Source organism: Pithys albifrons, chromosome 5 (assembly GCF_047495875.1).
Source record: "Pithys albifrons albifrons isolate INPA30051 chromosome 5, PitAlb_v1, whole genome shotgun sequence".
Classification (NCBI taxonomy): domain Eukaryota; kingdom Metazoa; phylum Chordata; class Aves; order Passeriformes; family Thamnophilidae; genus Pithys; species Pithys albifrons.
Genome location: NC_092462.1, coordinates 63,444,253 through 63,461,890, shown reverse-complemented (window position 1 = coordinate 63,461,890; position 17,638 = coordinate 63,444,253). Strand labels below are relative to the sequence as shown.

Below are 17,638 nucleotides of genomic sequence, written 5' to 3'. Positions count from 1 at the left end.
CTGTGCTGTTGCTGTTTTGGTTGCCCTCTTGATTATGTGTTTTTGTTGAGGCCATCAAACCTGAGTCTTCTTTTCACTGAAAATGAGCACAGTGCATGTGAAATGTGACCTGCTGTATATCATCAGTAGGGGGATCTGCTTTGCATCAGGAAGTGTCACAATTTCCAAGTTCAATCAGGGAGTCAATATAAATGTCAAGAGCAGAATCTGAAATGTACAATTAAATTATCAATGGAAAGAGAAATTTTTGTTTGGAATGGTTATTTTGCTTTGAGTTTTTCCAGCCTTGGAACATTTGTCTTTGTAGCTGGGCACTGAACTATTAGTCTCATTCCCTAATAGACTTTACCTTCTTTTCTCTTTGCTCATGAGCATATAAATTAGTCACTGTTCTGATAGTGTTTCACCAGTGATCTGACATATTACGTGCTCATGACTCAGGTTTTCTTCCTTAAATCTTTGTAAAGTATGAAGGAAACACTAGGGGAAAGTTTACAATCATGGCATTTACTAGAAAATGTTGGAATGAGAAAATAGTTTGAAAGAATAGCAATTATAATGAAATACTGGGTCTTTGGAATGTAAAATAGCAAAGGAAATTTATGTACCTGTCTTTCATATCCCAAACACCAGATGTCTATAATCTGTGTGGCTTTTTTTCTTGTCCTCCTCCTTTTCCCATTAAGAATGGAGATCTAATTCAGGATGAAGTTCAAAATCTGAAGTGGAGACCAGTCTTGGATTCACTCAGAAGCAAAGCTACTCAAACTCCAGTTGTGCTGCTACATGCTAAAGTGTCTGGTATGCAAACAATTTGGAGTTTTTGCTTTCATCTGTGTGCAATTGAAGTGAAGATGATTTGATTCATGGTGTGTGCATGACTAGAAGGTGTAAAACCTTTGAAAACCCCCTAATCTGTAACCTGTATCTTGGGAAGGTTTGCCAGTATGATACTGGCATCAGATATGAGCTTTCCTGAGAAATCCTGGAACTCTGGAGAAGCTACAGAGATGAGGGGGTACTTTGCATGTCCTGAGTGAGGTATAGTGTTTGGGAATGCTGTGCAACAGTCAGATTTGCTTTTCAGGTCCAACAACATGAAAACTTTAATCCTGGCAAATTCTGTCAGGTAAATTCTTCCAAACATAAATTAATGGGCATTTTATACCAAATTTCAGTGTGTGCAAATGCAGACCAGCACTAAATAATTACAGCCTCTAAGTTTAACACATACGTTTTCAGCTGCCCATGGCAAAGAGATGTATTTTCCATTTTTAAATACTTTGAGAACTGGAAAGGATGATGCCCAAATATACCTTTTTTAGAGCTCAATATTTATGTTTTCTTGTGAAGTTTGCTTTCTTATTTTATGTTGTGCTTATGTCTGTATCATTGGTAATGTATGCTTCTGGGAGAGATGGTAATTTTGAGCATACTCTCACTGTTCAAAACATTTGCTCAGATGTTTTGGGGTTTATTTTTTTCTGTAACTGTCCAGAAGTGACATTACATTTTCCCAGTGCTTTACCATAACAGAAACACCAGGATGTAGTTGTGATGGACTAAAGCAGATGGAGGAGCTACCAGAAGAATCTGTACCAGTTTGGGAATGCAATTCCAGAGCCTTTGCAAAAGTTGCTGGTCTAGCTGAGACTGAGCAGGTGAGAATAAAAGTTCCTGCTATTGTTGCTGTCTTGTGCACAGGGAGTATGTGAAATTTGAGATAAAATGAACAGTTGGTGAGTTTCAAGGTGAATGTAAAAGTAGCTTTAACCCATAGCTACTACAGGTGCTATACAAGATGAATACAGGTGTGCACTAAGAAAATGATTGACTTACTTATTGTACCTTATTTGAATTATTACTCTCATCACAAATCTTTTAAATAATTTGAAAACTCTGTGTGGAAATATTTTTTCTCCTCTGTCTATAATGAAGTATTCTATGGATGAAGTAAAAACTAAGTTATGATTAGTAACATACATTAGCTTATATATTTCATTTTGAAACATTTCTAATTTTCTCTCAACAGATGACCCTTGGAACAGAGAGGGCAGGTACTCTAGAAGATAGTTTCACTTGGTTCAGGTGTACCCCAAGTTATCATGCAGCAGGACTGCTTTCCCCTTGCTCTGAGAAGTTATCTAATGATGGGACAAGTAAGGAAACCAAAGATGAAGAAACCATTTTTCTCTTGAAGGAGCAAGCTCTACCTGCAAAGACATTCCCTGCTTCTGTGGTTGAAACCTTCATGAGGAAGAAGCTCCAGCTTACTTTGTTCAAACCTGAAAGCTGCCACACATCAGCTGTCACCGCTGTGACGAAAGTGAGTTTCCATGAGACAAAGCCTAATCTTTGGTCTGTTGACCTCTGCATTGTTGCAGAAGGAGGATTTTATGACAAAGCTTCTGCACTTCTTCGTGGGAAGTTGCCTTCCACTGTGACTGAAATTTTCACATCATGTCTAGAAAAATACAGTATAGAAAAACTTCGGGAAAACAAGCAAATTCTGCCAAAAAGCCTAAGTGAAAACGGATGTCTGGATGAAGTTGTTGATGATAAAATGTATCACCAAAAAATCTCTAGAGGGAGAGCTGGAGGAGTAGAAATACAGAATGGGAAAGCTCAGCCACAACTGGTGACCTCTGTTCTTGAGGAAAGTTTGAAAGTTTTGCGTAAAGCTGAATTTATCAGGCCTGGAAAGCAAGGAATGGAAACCAAAGAGAAACAAGGTAGCACACAGGATGTCCGAAGTTTATCTGGTGATTGTAAAGAGTTAAAGAAGCATTTGGAAGGGAGTCCTGAACTAATGGAGAGAGAAGAAAACATCTCAGAAAACTGCATTTCTGAGGTAAATAGTGGATATAATGGAGAAGATGTAGATGAAATGAAAGAGAAAGGAGAGCAGGCTCAGAAAACAGCTCACCAAACAAACCGCTCCAGCAATATGGGCCTGAAAGAAAAGAAAAAACAGACCTTGAAACTAGGTGAACCAAAGGAGAAGAATTTCTCATGTCAAAAAATAGCTGCTGAAAGTGTGCAATGTGCATATCATCAGAAATTCTTTTGGTCAGATGAAGAGAGGACTCCACTGAACTTACTATTTCCTGTGCAGGAGAGGGCTGTGTGCTTAAGCAAACTGTGTCTGCCAGGGAGTAGTTTTTATGAAAGTTTCTGTCATCTGTCTCCGCTGGAAGCCTGTAATGAACCTAATGTGAGCATATCTGTAATGGGAGATGCAGTGGCTGTGTGTTCTCAGAGGATATTTCTACTGATGCAAGAGAATGAAAATTACTCCAGAAGAGTCTGTATATTACAAGAGGAGAATGAGAGCTATGCTCAGATAATGCGTGCCCTGGAAGAGGAGATGGATGCGTATTTTCAATACATTTTAGCAGTAGATGAAGCTAACATTGTTTCATTCCAGAATTTACTTAATGAGAAAGCGGTTTCTGGTGAATGCTATAATAACTTATCAGAAGAAAACACCATGACCCCAGGAACATATTTAGTTGAAACCTTCTCTAAGAACCTCCCATGTATTGTAGAGAAAAGTAGGAATTCTAAAAGAGAGTCATCGACAATTGCTACAAATAAACTTCACGGGAGTGTTCTATTCCTGAAGCGAAGGAAACTGAGGTATTTCCAACTGCTTTCTGACCTAAAAGAAGAAAGAAGCAGATGCTTCAAAGAAATAGCCAAATTATTACAAGAAAAGGAGAACTATGTAGCAAAATATAATGAATTAGTACAGGAGAGAGAGGAAAGTTTACAAAGAGTAGCACTTTCAGACTGTGAAAAAGAAAATTTGTTGGGACATTTGGCAGAGATAAAGTGTGAGCAAGACAAGTACAGGACCTTGATTTCAGAACTCCAAGAATGCAAAACCAGCTGTTATCAAACAATTTCTGATTTACAGGAGGAAAAATATGTACTGAAAAGAGAGATAGAAAGAATCAAGAAAGAAACTTCAGAACAGCTCGATGAATTTCAGAAAGCAAAAACAAATTTTATTTTAGAAAATAAAAATTTGAAAGAATTATTGTCTTCTTTGGGTTTCAACTATGAAGAGTTGAGAAAAGAGAAAAGTTTGGGGACAAAGAAAAAGATAATAAAACTAAAAGAAGAAAGTCAACACCATGGTCGTAAGCCAAAGAAAGTTGAAACAGTGTGTAGTGTGACGCAAACTGAAGGAGTTCTGGTGATAAATCCTTCAAACTATTTCCCTGGGAAAGAGGTAAATAATAACAGTAAGGAATGTTATCAAGCGGTATCTTCCAAAGAAAGGGGGAGATATAAAATTCGTTTTGAGGACAAAGCTGAATTAATTTTGTGATGCAGAAAATGTCCTTGCCTCCCATGTGCTGGAGATCTGAGGTGTTAAAAGTTAACTCTGAAATAGAAGGCAAAATGCCAAAGAATATTTTTCTAAATGTTTTATTAGAGAATTTTAAAGTGATACAGAAAGCTACAAAGTTAAAAATAATACTTAAAAGAATGCATTGTTCAGGCATTTTTAAAAATTATTTATCTTATTGTAAGAGTAAAAGCTTTTATGAGAAGCTTTTGCTTCTAACCAGAAGTTCTCCTACCAAAAGAAAACTGTTATAACAATGAAAAACTCATGTCTTAATGAGAAGCATGCACATGTTCATTTACTAACTTTTATTCTGATAGAGTCTAATTTTTTTTATTATTTTGATACCTATGAAACATAGGTCTAAAAACAGTATTTTCACTCATGGTGGATTTCTCATTCATATTTTTCCTCTGTAGTCATTCATCTTCCACCACAGTGAATTTCTGTGGAGATTAGTATGTTCTTGTAAATGCAGAATTATTACTTCAGTTGAGAATAAACAAGAGGGAAATATATGTCTAATACCTTCATTTCATGCAATTTCTTTTAGTAATTTAGAAGGAAAATGTATATTGCTCTGTAAACATCTGTGTGCCATTTTTTATGTGTAAGAGAAGTCACATCTTTCTGTTGTCTATCCAGGGCAGCACATTTGAAAGCTACAGTACGATGAAAGAGCAAGTCAAAAAGGCAAAAGAGGAATTAAAAATACAGCAAAAGGAATTAGAAAAATCAAAAAAAGAGGTAACCTTCTACTCTAGTGTACTTCTGAGAAGCAGATTTATTTTCTATCATGTTTTCTGACATGGCTGTTCTTCCTTCTGCCAGGCTTTAGCACTTTACAAAACGGGGAAGTCTCTGATCTGCAGAACCAAAATGTACCTCTTTGATCCTTAAGTAGTGAACTGCACAGTCACTCTTGGTTGTCCAGAACACTGGTGAAGCTGCAGTCGGGCAGTCCACTTTGACAGAAGCTGAGTGCCTAATAAATGCACACAGAAAAAAACTGCTTGATGTTCCCATCTCTGGGCAGGCCGCTTCCCACCCCATCACTAGCAATATGGAAGAGCAAAAGGCAGTAGAAGCACCAAGGATTACTGCAAACCTGAATTCTAAGTTATTTTTGAATAAGAAGCCAAATCATGTAGAATCTGACACTGTCAAGGGGTTTCACTACATGCATTGGCATTTCAAAGCATTTATGCTGCTCGTTCTCTTGACAGCTGTGCAGCAAACACTGAGTCCGACACCACCTACATGGAGGCTTGTTTGGGTGGTTAGTCCTGTGCTTGAGTGAAGTAAATTTGTGGTTTTAACATCAACCAAAGAAGCTTACAGTCTTGTGCCTTTCCAAATGCACTAACTTTCACATTCCTATTTTTTATTAATCAATCTCTATGCATATCTAAGCAGAATGTGTTGCTTTCATGGCAAGTGTATATTTATGGGGCCATTTCATGCAATGAAAGGCATCGCTCAGACTCCCTGTGGGCAAACCACTGGCAGCAGCAGGTGTGTTGAGTATGCTGAAGAGCAGCAGTGTTATCATGGTGTGTGTACAAAATGATTGTCCTTTGACAGCTGCTTTATAAGACCCCCCCCAGCTTTCAGGTGAGGCAACTAGAATGAAAGGGTGGATTTGGATGAGTGATGGATGATTAAGGAGAGGACTTCTGACCCTGCAATTTGAACATGGAGAGATAATTTTTTATTTATCTTGTAAAATCTGATTAACTTGGGTCCTTCTCATCCTGTTGTGTATCCTTTTTTTATAAGAAAATTTTGTTTTACAATACTTTTCTCAGTTTAACATAAAATAATGTGAAGCCTTTGCTTTCAGAAGGGAGAAGAAGGGAAAGAGCTTGCTGTCAGCCAATCAGCTGGGCTAGTGAGGGATTTGTTTGTGGTTTTTGTTTTGGGTTTGTATGGTTTTTTTTGAAACGACAGGTAATGTGTATAAATGAATAAAGGCACCCTAGAAAAAATTAAAAGGTGGATATATGGAGGGCTTTTTTTTCCTGCTTTGCATTTTTCATTTTTGACATTTTTGTCTTGATTCTCATGCTGAATGCAAAACACAGCAGTGTGCCAGCTACTAAGGAGAAAAGTAACTCTATACCAGCTGAAAACGGGACACATTTCTTGGGAAGGCTTTTTACCCCCAGCTGATAAAATCTTACTTTCAGTTTTCTCTGAGAGCTTTCAAAGATGTCATCTCTGAAATCACATGTGAATGCACCACTGCTTTTTTTAACTTTATTTAGAATACTCACAGTACCTTCAAATTTAGAAATAAATTTGATTACTTCTTCTGCATAGCTCTAGGGAGATATGATTCAATAAGACCTCCTTCTAGAATTGTGTTCATTTCTTATAAGATTGTAGTGTGTTGTGTAATTCCATTTATTTTGATCAATTTATAACAATTCAAATGCTATGATGTGAAGATCAGCCTCAAATCCATGGTTGTAAGCTGGTATTGAAAAATGATACTGCTGTTGGACTAATTATACCAGTAATTTTGCTTTTTTTTTCTTTCTGCTAGGCTCAGAAGTGGTACAGAGAGCTTGGTTTTGCTGAGACAAGGTATGAAGAAATCGCAACTCGTTTGACGCAGGCTCTTGCAGAATTAGACCGCCTTAAACAAGAAGCTGGGGACAAAATGTTGAGAAAACAGCACTGGGAATTAATGGTATGTATGTAAATGGAATAGAAAAAAGTATATTCCTTGTGGGGTAGGGCTTTGGGTTCAGAAACACCCATTGTTGTTGTTCGGAATAGATTTAAAGCAAATGTAGAACCCCTGGAGCCATTGGAGCTATAAAGTTGAAAGTGAGCTGATATTATACAAGGTAGACCATCTGTCTACAGGGTAGTCCAGAGTTTGGGCTCTGCATGAGCATTATAAACATCACACATTGTCTTAGGAGGACTCCTGTTCTGCTGTCTTTAGCCAAAGTCATTTTCAGGTGGCCTTAATGAAAGATATTGGAGTAGTCTCCAGTGTTTCCAGTATTTGGCTTTTCTGCCCTGATTTCTGTATTTGGACAGGCAAAATGAATCCATGATGCCAGACACTTTGTAGAGCAACTTCCACTGCCAGTGAACAGATGGTGTGGATTAATAGGGAGTCAAAGTCTTTAATAGGTGCATGTTGCCCAAGTGTGTATCCCCAAAATCCAGGAAATCTTTCTGCCACATGGAGAAAATTCTCATTGGAATATGCTTATATCACAGAAATTGTAAATGAAAGCTTTTTCAGTTTTCAGGTGGTTCTCTGTCCTAATATGGATTTATGTTTTCCACCAAAATAAAGTGTTTTATGGAAAGATTTATCATTCCTGAGTAATCTTCTGGAGGCATCTTTTATAAAGACTTTTCAGCTAACCCTGGAGTTATTTCTGTCCTCCTTAAGTGGAAAGCTGTGAAAAAGAAATATGCAACTTCTACCAGCTGGAAAAGCACATTTGCAGCAACCTACAGCATTTGCAAATTCTGTTTGAATAAGTTAGATAGATATAGCTCTGGAAAAAAAATAAAAAGAATTCCAGAAAATGTAAGGATTCTGGGATCAGTTCAGTTGCCTAAATGTCACTGTTTATTCCAGCTAAAGACCTTAGGGCATCCTGGCTGAGGTGTAGTTGTCCACCTGGAAGTCCTATGCAGTCATTTCATGTTATCTTGTACAACCTACATGGCACTATGGCCTGATGTTTAGAATGCTGAATTTTGGCTCTTAATTTAAAAGGAAGTACAGATTTTTCATATCATTGTGATGTATTGGCATGTAACATCTTAAAACAATAGAATCTATTTCAAGCAAGAAGAAACTCCTAAATCGTTTGGAAATAAAAAGAAATGTATCAGGGTGTTTTGTTTAAACTACCAGTTTTGGGGGCATTTTTGGGCAATGGAACTTCAATTCTTTTGTTTAGCAACAGTCTGGGTAAATTATTGTTTGTTCTATTGGTCAGTGAAGTAAGATGTTAATTATTTCTGTGGCTCACATGGGAACAAAATTCATTAGCCCCGAGAGCTTGTTCTTACACTGGAAAAAGTGCAGGTCAGCCATTCCCTGAAAAAAACATGACACTTTAAAGTCCCTCCAATAACTAAAGTTTTCTAGTTAATGTTTGTGGATCAGTAGTAGTTACTTATGCAATATTGTGATGCTGTTGATTTGGATTTGATTTCTTCATCCTGTTGATTTACTTGTTATAGGGCTATTGTCAAATTGTTGATTACACGTGTCTCATTTCAGGGTCAAAGATGCAATACATGTACATCACAGAACTGGGTTCATCCTTCAGCTGCACGATTTGATGGCAGAACTAATTATCTGCATGCCTCAAATGCATTATTTCTTAACCACAATTTAGCAAATAGTACAATAGAAAATAGAGTAGATATATTTTAACAAAGGTTACAACTTTGTCTCAGTAATTCTCTTTTAAAATAAACTTTTTAATATACACCAAGGTGTTGATAGTGGGTTTGTGTGATATGCTTCAAGTTTTTCCAGACTGAAAAAACCCCCAAAAAAACAGCTAAGACTTTTTGGCACAAAAAAAAAAAAAAAAAAATTAAAAAAATAAAAATCATGATCTACTTTTCTAGCGTCATTTTATTTCCTGGAGGCAGTTTCATAGACTGGTGTTCCTGGTTTTGTTTTCAGTTACTTCTCACCCTTGTCTAAAAGTGTTTTTCATTCCACAAAGTTATAAATAAACTCTTAAAAGTTAACCACAATAATTTATGCTTTTCCTGTTCTAAATTTCATATTCATATTCCTTTCCATTTTCTCATTGAGTTTTCACACAAGCACAGTGCACACAAGAAGAGGAAGATACTGGTTTTAATGTTTGGGCACCAACTTTTAAGACTAGTGATTTTGTCAGTTTTTATAAGAATGCAGTGTATTAAATACTGTGTTTTGGGCTTAGTTTTCCTATTTCCCAGTCCCATCTGCTGGGTCCTTCACCTTTCTGGAGCTTGACTACACAGCCCATGGTTACACCTAACTGGGACATCTGACCGAGTGATCATACCTAAGTCTCATATGACTCATTTGTGCTTTGAAACTATAGAAAACTTCTAAAATGCAAAAGGAAAGAGAGAACTTTTCTCTGTCTTTAACGTTCATGCAAGTTTTTTGTTTCCCCACCTTTTTATTTCTACAAATCACCTTCAATTAGGGAGTGTTTCCATTTTGTATTTAACATCCTGATGTGTGGGAACGGAGATAAATACCATGTCAGGGACTCATCTTCAGCCCTTGTTCACCGCAGCCCTGCCCTAATCCATCGTGATGTGTCCTGCCCTTCCTATTGTTCTCTTGACGCAAGAGGGAGCCAAAAAGTTTGGTACAAAGCACGCTCGACCTGCTCGAATCCGTGCATAGAGGACTTCATTAGGGAGGACAGTGTGAAAATGCCATATTTCTGCTTTTATCTGTGTTTGCAGTGACATGTTGCAGGCAGAGAGATGGGATCTATCCCTTCAGTTTGGTGTTCTTTCGCAGCAGTGCCTTCAGTGTGTTCTACTCAGGAAGGATGTCAAAGCTGGAAAGGCTCTCAGAAAGGCAGGGAAAATGTAAAGGTGGTGTTGTGCATCAGGGCTGAGTATTGGCTCCTCTCTCCGTTGTATCAATGTTTGCAACCATTAAAATCAAACCATGTTCTGGCATGTTTGGTCAGAAAGTTTTAAGGTTTTACCACAGTATATCATGGGCCTGACCAGAATTTTTAGCTTAATCTTTTAGACTTCCTTATATACTGCGTTATCAGAAATCTCAGGCAGCTGTGTATATGAGCTCAATATTTTTTTAATATGAGATTACAGTGGCATAAATGTTTGTCCAGAGACATTCTTTACCCTGAGATTTTCCTCATTCTAAAGCTGTATGTTTAATCTGGCAGGGTCACTTCTACAAGCTGACCTTATGATGCTAACCATCAATCTAAAGCTCTCACTAATCCTTTCAATCTGAGTGCATGAAATTGGGCAGAAAAAGAATTGGAGGGTGGGGGAGGAGGAGTTAAATTCAGAAGCTTCTCTTTCCACATGTTCTGTACCACTATTCTTACATTTTAATGTAACAAATATTTTATTTTAAAGTAATTTGGAAATTTGTACTTAATATATGATTAGTTTTACTAATAATCTTCCAGAACAAAAGTGTGCTTGTAAGAGTGGAATTTGCTGAGATATATATGTAGTAAAACAACAAATGTGTTATGCAGCTTCTTGTTGGAGCAGGAGACTGGGAACTTTTGAATTCTCTTCTTACTCACTGTGTAACCCTAAGTTGACCACTTAATCTGCCTTTGCCCCAGTTTCCCATTATATTATATTATATTATATTATTGTGATACCATGCTTACCTTGAAGGAATGTTGTGAAATTCCAGTCCTACACTTGCCCTCACAGGGGTCAAGTACTCATTGCTTATAAAGAGATTTGTGCAAGATATTCTATATCAACTTTCTTGGTTTTGAGGGAAAAAGGTAGGTACATACATTGACTGAGAAGTTTTGTACTCTAAAACATGGTTGAGAATATTTTCTTTATTTAACACACCTAAATTGAAAATCTGTGTATTTTCTCTCTAGCCTGTGTACACCGTGAAAGATGCCCAGGAAAAAGAGGTTAACAAAATAGCCAATATGAGATTACAGCAGCAAGTGCTGACCTTGAAAGCTCAGCTCAGGGACCAGGCTGCATTACAAAATCAGTTTCATAACTTGCAGGATGTGTTGGAACTCCTTCAGGCTCAGCTATGTGAAAAGGTATCAAAAATTGTTTTCCGTGTTTTTAAATGTGAACTTGGGTTTCAAATTCTACTTCTGTCTTTCAAAGGTGAGAACCAAAATAGTCTTCCATCATGGGAATGAGTCTGAGGATAATTAAATGGTTTCCAGGCATATAAAAGTGCCCCTGAGTTTAGAGAAATAAGGAAAAATATGTAAACTGCCTGGGTGGTCAGTGTCATGGAAAGATGATAGACTATCATAACACGTCAGTCTCTGATCTAATTCCCATAGTGGAATGCAAGCAGTGATGCTGAAATCATTTACAGAGCCACCTCCTTGGCTTAAAGACTTTTAACATTCCCAGCTCTCTGGCTGCACTATATCAGATTATGAAACAGTGAGTTAGTAATAGCATTTTAATAGAGTTTTTCCTAACTTTTTTTTGATCCAGCTGCTAGAGTTGCATATTAAGAGTTTCATTAACATTTTCAATTAGGTTTGTGGGTTGAATTTTTATTAATTGAAATAGTTATTCTGATGAGAGCTCCCATGTATACATAATTATACTTACAAAAGCAGTTTTTACACTTTTGTAATATTTTTCACCTGGCAAACAAGGGCTGGTACAGACATTAACATTTGCAAAGCAAATGCCTTACTGTGTGACAGCAAAGCTACAGCTGTAAGTGTGACACAGCTACTGAACTCTTGAGTGGAAATGAATTCCTGGTAGGACTTTTTTTCCTTGGATTTTCTGTCCTGTTTTCTTGGAAACTATAATTTGAAAGGGATGATAGTTACCACGTGAGCTAAAGTGGAATTGCCCATCATAGTCTGAAACAGCTCATAAATGATATTTTCTCAGTTGTATTCTTTGTTCTTCATACCGTGATACAATGTGTAGAGTCTGCATCTCCTCTGTCTGTGCTCTGAAATACAAAAGATATTGTCTTGTCCCTACGGGGAGCATGTTTCATCCTGCTTTCTCCACAGTAAAACCCCCTGTTCTACAGTTTTTAGTTTTGTTTTGGTTTTGTTTATTTTTTTGTTTGTTGGTGTTTTGTTAGTTTTGTTTTATTTTGTTTTTTCTAGCCTGGTCATGTCCTGTCATTTGCTTTAAACTAGCCCTGTACAGAGGGTCAGTGGCTTCTCTCAGGCATTGATTAGGATGCCTCTTAGAAGAATAGTAGAGGTAAAATGAAATAATTTTGTAGTGTCTGGTGTCCATAGTGATGGATGGTGCATATCACATGGTAGGTGAGTAAAAGGTGGGATGTGCTATCTATATAAATGGATGAGTCCTAATTGTTCTATTGCATGAACAAAATGTGTTGCTCCCTGCCTCATCAAGAATTTAATGTCTCCAGTGCAGGGACCTATTGCCATCTCCTTCTTTGCTCCCTCAGTGCTAGTGCAATGTAAAGTCCTGCCTACTCTGTTTCTTCCTAAGACCACAGTTTTTTACCTCAGGACCATGCAACCACTTTCAGCATAACTGAGTTCTCATAAAGGAGGATTTTTATGATTCATGTAATATATTTACTGCAGACTTTATAGAAATACAAATAGTCAGGCAAAATGAAGGCAAAGGAATCTGTGCTTTATTGTCAAATAATACTGTATTGATTCATAATGGAAATGGATTTTACCTGACAAGATACTGAGTTTTTCCTGCATAATCAGAAAGCAGGTTTACCAAGGATAATAAAAATTTTAATGATAAGGTACAAACAAGGTCATCTGGCTCACCTAGTTTCACCTCCTAACAGAGGATATGCATCAACTGTGTTAGGGTAGGAATTTGTTGCTGTTCACTTTTCAGTGTAAAATACATGTGTGAAAAATCCCTTCTCATTTCTCTAATTTTGCATCATGGTATTGGTAAGAGAACATTTTCCCCCAAGAGTGCTTTGGAAAGATTCACAGAGTAAATAGAAACATGAGTGCAAAATGAAGGATACCAAATCTTTAGTGTGATGCTGCTTTGATAAAATAACCCTACCAATATATGAACATCCAAAAGCCTTTGTTAATTCGTAAGACCAGTGTTAATGAGGGTAGGGCAGTGTCTGTGTGCCAGGGCCTATCTGTACAACCAGCTCCTCACACTGTTTCGTGTAGTTTGTGATACAGGGTCACACAAATATGCAGAGTGTACCCCTCAGAGTCAGGCCTAAAACAAATATCGAAAAACTGCTAGGAGTGTTTTAAAGTAATTACTGAAAAAATTAATGCAGGATATTTTTCAACCTTTCAGGAAAAAGAACTTCAGAAGAGAAAGTCTGAAGTGAAGTTGACATTAGCTCCTCTGAAGGTACCGTGTTTTCCTGAATGCCAGTGCAGGACCTACAAAAGTTGTATCTCTTTGCTCACAGGCTTCTGTGCCTGTGCCTCCTTCTGCAGTTGCCCCTGGCTTAGCTGTGTGTTACTGGGCTTCAGGTTTAGGCAAGGGCTTGCTGATGTTATTGGCATTATGATGCTCTTCATCCTGTCAAAAGGGGAACCTTGCACATGGAGAGGGAACACCTCTTTTCAGTTCGTCTCTGCAGAGGCACCTAATGGTATAGAAACAGAGGAATGCAATCTATAGCTTTTGGTCAAAATGTGTGTAATTGCAGATCAGACACAAATATTATCTTACAGTCTCAACAGGGAGTGAAATCATAGAATCATAGAATGTATATGTGTTCATGCCACAGGCTAAGCTGGCCTGCCTCACCCAAAAGTGCCAAGAAAGGAACAGCTTCATTATGAAGATGCATCGTGAATTTCACAAGCAAGGAATTACTAACTCTGCATTTGATGAAGAGGTGGAAAACTTGGTGAATGACATGACCCTGGCAGAGTATGCAGTGGCTTTTACACCACTGTGTGATCAAGAGGTAAGCAGTTGTACTTCCTTGTAAGATCCCCATGTTTCCACTGTCAAATTAAGTCAGTGATTTTTAAAGTGTTTGGTGAGACTCAGTGTGTAATTATAAAATATGTTTCATCATTTAATGTAAATATTCCTTCAAGCAAATCAGGAAAGGCTGACATTTTACTGTTGTTTTGGTTGGGGTTTAAATTTCAGGAACTTACAGCAAAGTGTATCATGCTCCATGCAAAAAACTCTTCTCTGATATTTTGACAAAGTATCTGAGTAGATAATACAACACATATTATTCTATTTAAATTTAAATATGAATTTTACTTTTTTCCTGCACAGTGCATTGTCTCAGATTTCTGAAGAAATCAGGAAAAAATGTCTACAGGGAATCATTTTAAGATATAAGTCAAGTCAGTGGACATTTATATTCAAAAGGGAGTTAGTCACTTGAGTTCCACTGGCAAGATGAAAGTGGGATACACCCTGCTTCACACCTAGTTCTGTTCAACATTGTTGTGAATAGCTTGGATGCTGGGAATATACTTCCTAATCTTGGAGTAGCCCTTACTTGAAGACATTCTTAAGGACAAGAATCTGAATACAGCAACCTGAAGAAAGATGAATTCCTTTGCAATGCTTTAGTGACCATCAACAAATTCTTTATTTTCCTTATGATTTTTTGTCCCTTAATATTTTAAACAAAGCCTGTAAAAGTACCCAAACAATATTAGGTAATGTTTGTCAGTATACTCAAGTAGAATCTTGCTGGTTAAAAGTGAGAGAGACAGAGAAATACTGTATGTTACACATTTGTGTAATATTGGGTGCCTACCACAGCAGAACATGTAAGTTCATACTGTATTTGTACTTCATCTAACACAATGCACTGCAAAATAAACATATAACAATAATTTATCTTAATGACACTGACATTATTCATTAGCAGAAGTAAAGATGCTTAAAATGGGCATATAGTATAGTAAAACCACAGGATTATTTTTCTGATTATTTTACATTTTTCCACAGTGAGTAGTATTCTGTATGACACTGACAATGCTTATTCTTGCAATGTTATTGTGTTGCAAGCTTTCACTCTATGATAAGTGTTTCTGGGGCAAGAAGTAATTTAACTGTATGTTTAGGAAAAATGAAGATTGATTCCTGGTTACAGGATGGGACAGAACTCTGTGTCTGTCTATGTCTCTTTTGAGTACCTTCAGTTTGGGTCCTCTGCTGTCTCACCCAAGCTCACACTTGCACAGGAGCGTTTTATGTGACTACTTAGTAACTCATCTGTCAGAAGGGAGTTAATGCTCTGCTGCATTCAGACATTTTCTCAGACAGTGCTGTGATAGAGGAGAATTAGTAAAGCCTCCCAACACAATTATCACTCACAGTCTCCCTGCATGTCTAATTATCACAAAACTTAGCAGGTCCAACATGGGACAATTAGGCTGAATCCATATTCTGATAGCCAGTGAGCTCATCTGCAACATAGGGCCCCACATTAAAGTCACTGCTTCAACAGATATTTAGCTATTCATACAAAGTGGAGCACAAACACTTCCCATAGTATCCAGGACCATAGTGGTCAGAGGGGTTAAGGCCTGGGGTTTTTATCAGGCAGAGAACAGACTGGCTCTTGCTGGGCACCTTGACACTGAGTTTCAGACCATTCTGATCTGTGATAAGTAATTCCACATGTAACAGGGAAATCTTTCCTGCCAAGGAAGAGCTTTATGTTCCCATGAAAAATGTGTTTCTATGGGTCAGGTTTTCATTGGAAAACACTTCAATGAGAAAATGTCCAAGTTTCACTTCTACTAATTTAGTAATGGTTACAATAAAAAAAAAAAAAAAGAGACCATTTCTCTTCATGTGATACATTCCTTTGATTTAAAAAATCTTGTACTGAATTCTGTAAACATATGTTAAAATGAACCGACTTTTCATCTTTAAGGATTCATTTCTTCCTTTCAACTCTTACTCTCACTGGAATTCACATCTAAGATTCCAAAGCTGTGCCCAACTTCCACTTACATAAAATTCCTTTGAAAGCTTATTTCCTTCCTTCCCCTCAGTTTTTCACTTCTGCATAATTCCTAACATTTGAATACTGCTATGCGGAACCTGGTGGATTGTTGCTTTTTTTTTTTCCTTTTTACATTAAAGATTTGCAATTGACTTTACTCATTTCTGGACCCCCTGACAAATGGAAGCCTGCACTGGCAGCAAACCTCTGTATTTGGCTCACTGATGAATTTCACCTGAAAATTTGCAGTGATGCATGAAGGACTGATGCAGAGCCCTTTGAAGAGAAAGGGGACTGTACTCACTTCAGTGCCTGGCCTTTTGTAATTCAGTTAAAAACTCTGAGTCTTGTTCTCAGGGAAAAAATACATTTTAAAATTCTACTAAAAACTCCTTTTTTTTTTTTCCTTCTTTTTCATCTGTACATGTTATTCCATGTAGAGTGGATAGATCTCCGCTAGCTGAATGCCAGGACACTCCAGCTTCAGTGGAGGACTTATGGGCATCACCCCATTGCTTGTACTTAAAGACAGAAGTGAACTTTAGTTCTTTGCTTATTCAGGACACAACGGATGGTTGGTAATTTCCTTCTGTTTCCCAGAAGTATTTTCTTCCTAATGTTCATCCCTTAAAATACTAAAGCATGAAGACAGTGTTAGGCAAAACTGATCATCTTGGGACCTTCTCTTCATACTTCACTTTTTGCATTTGAGGCTCTGTGCTCCAACATGATAAATCCCCAGTGGCTTTATTTTGCTGGCTAACTCAAGACTTCCAATCAGTTCAGTTTAGAAGAGCATCATGCATTTTGAGTTTGTGTTCCATTCAAATGTTTGTGAGTGAGAAATAAAATTTGCTTGAATCACGTCGTATCTCATGATTTTGTTCCAGCATTGTGCTCTTCACTGAGAAAGCCAGTTTTTCTTCCTTAAACATTGTTTTCAAGTCCCTGTAAAGAGAACTAGATTTGGAATCACTTTTCCTAAGCATTAATCTGTACACCATGAAGCTCTTTATTTGTAATTTAGTTTAATTGAGCAATTTAGTATAATTTAATTTAATGTTAGTGGTTTTTTATTGTAATGAACATATATGATTGCACAGAAGGGGCCTTATTTAGATTTTTTTAATCCACCACCTATGTCACTGTAGTGAAAGCAAAAATTCTCTGCAGGCTGGTGAACAAACACTGCCTCTGTTTTGAAAAGAATAGCCTTTTGGGGAGCCATAGAAATGAAAATGTATATCTAATATGGACATGAAATTTTTGGAGGCATGAAGAAGTTAAATTCTAAGGCTCTGTGATGTATTTTCCTTTTAAAAGACAAAAACTGAGAAACTATTAGAGTCCCTTGGAGTACAGCAATAGCAAATTTGGGCAATGGAAATACTTTAAAACCTTCTCTTATTTTTGGAAAATAGAAAGCATGTGGCTGAAGAGGACACATTCCTGGGACAAGGGCTGCCTCCAGCGGGTGCACGTGGCACTGGGCACAGTTCCATAGCTGGGATTCACATGCCCGATGTCAGACACAGAATGTGTCCATTTGGCCTTTTGTCATGTCCCATTTTAATAACCTCCTTTTAAATGCTGTTGATCTTTTTTTTAATTGGAAAGACCTTGAG

At 37.4% G+C, this 17,638-nt stretch overlaps 1 protein-coding gene across 5 annotated transcripts in view; it reads left to right on the top strand.

The window, feature by feature from the left end:
- C5H4orf50 (chromosome 5 C4orf50 homolog) overlaps positions 1–17,638 on the top strand; it is an 83,207-nt gene that overhangs the window by 11,225 nt on the left and 54,344 nt on the right. For all 5 annotated transcript variants that reach the window (XM_071556824.1, XM_071556820.1, XM_071556821.1 and 2 more), the window contains exons 5-12: positions 687–801; positions 1,537–1,661; positions 2,033–4,237; positions 5,003–5,104; positions 6,906–7,052; positions 10,972–11,148; positions 13,370–13,426; positions 13,812–13,994. In XM_071556824.1, the coding sequence (XP_071412925.1) occupies positions 687–801; positions 1,537–1,661; positions 2,033–4,237; positions 5,003–5,104; positions 6,906–7,052; positions 10,972–11,148; positions 13,370–13,426; positions 13,812–13,994 (3,111 nt within the window). The remainder of the gene's footprint in view (positions 1–686; positions 802–1,536; positions 1,662–2,032; positions 4,238–5,002; positions 5,105–6,905; positions 7,053–10,971; positions 11,149–13,369; positions 13,427–13,811; positions 13,995–17,638) is intronic.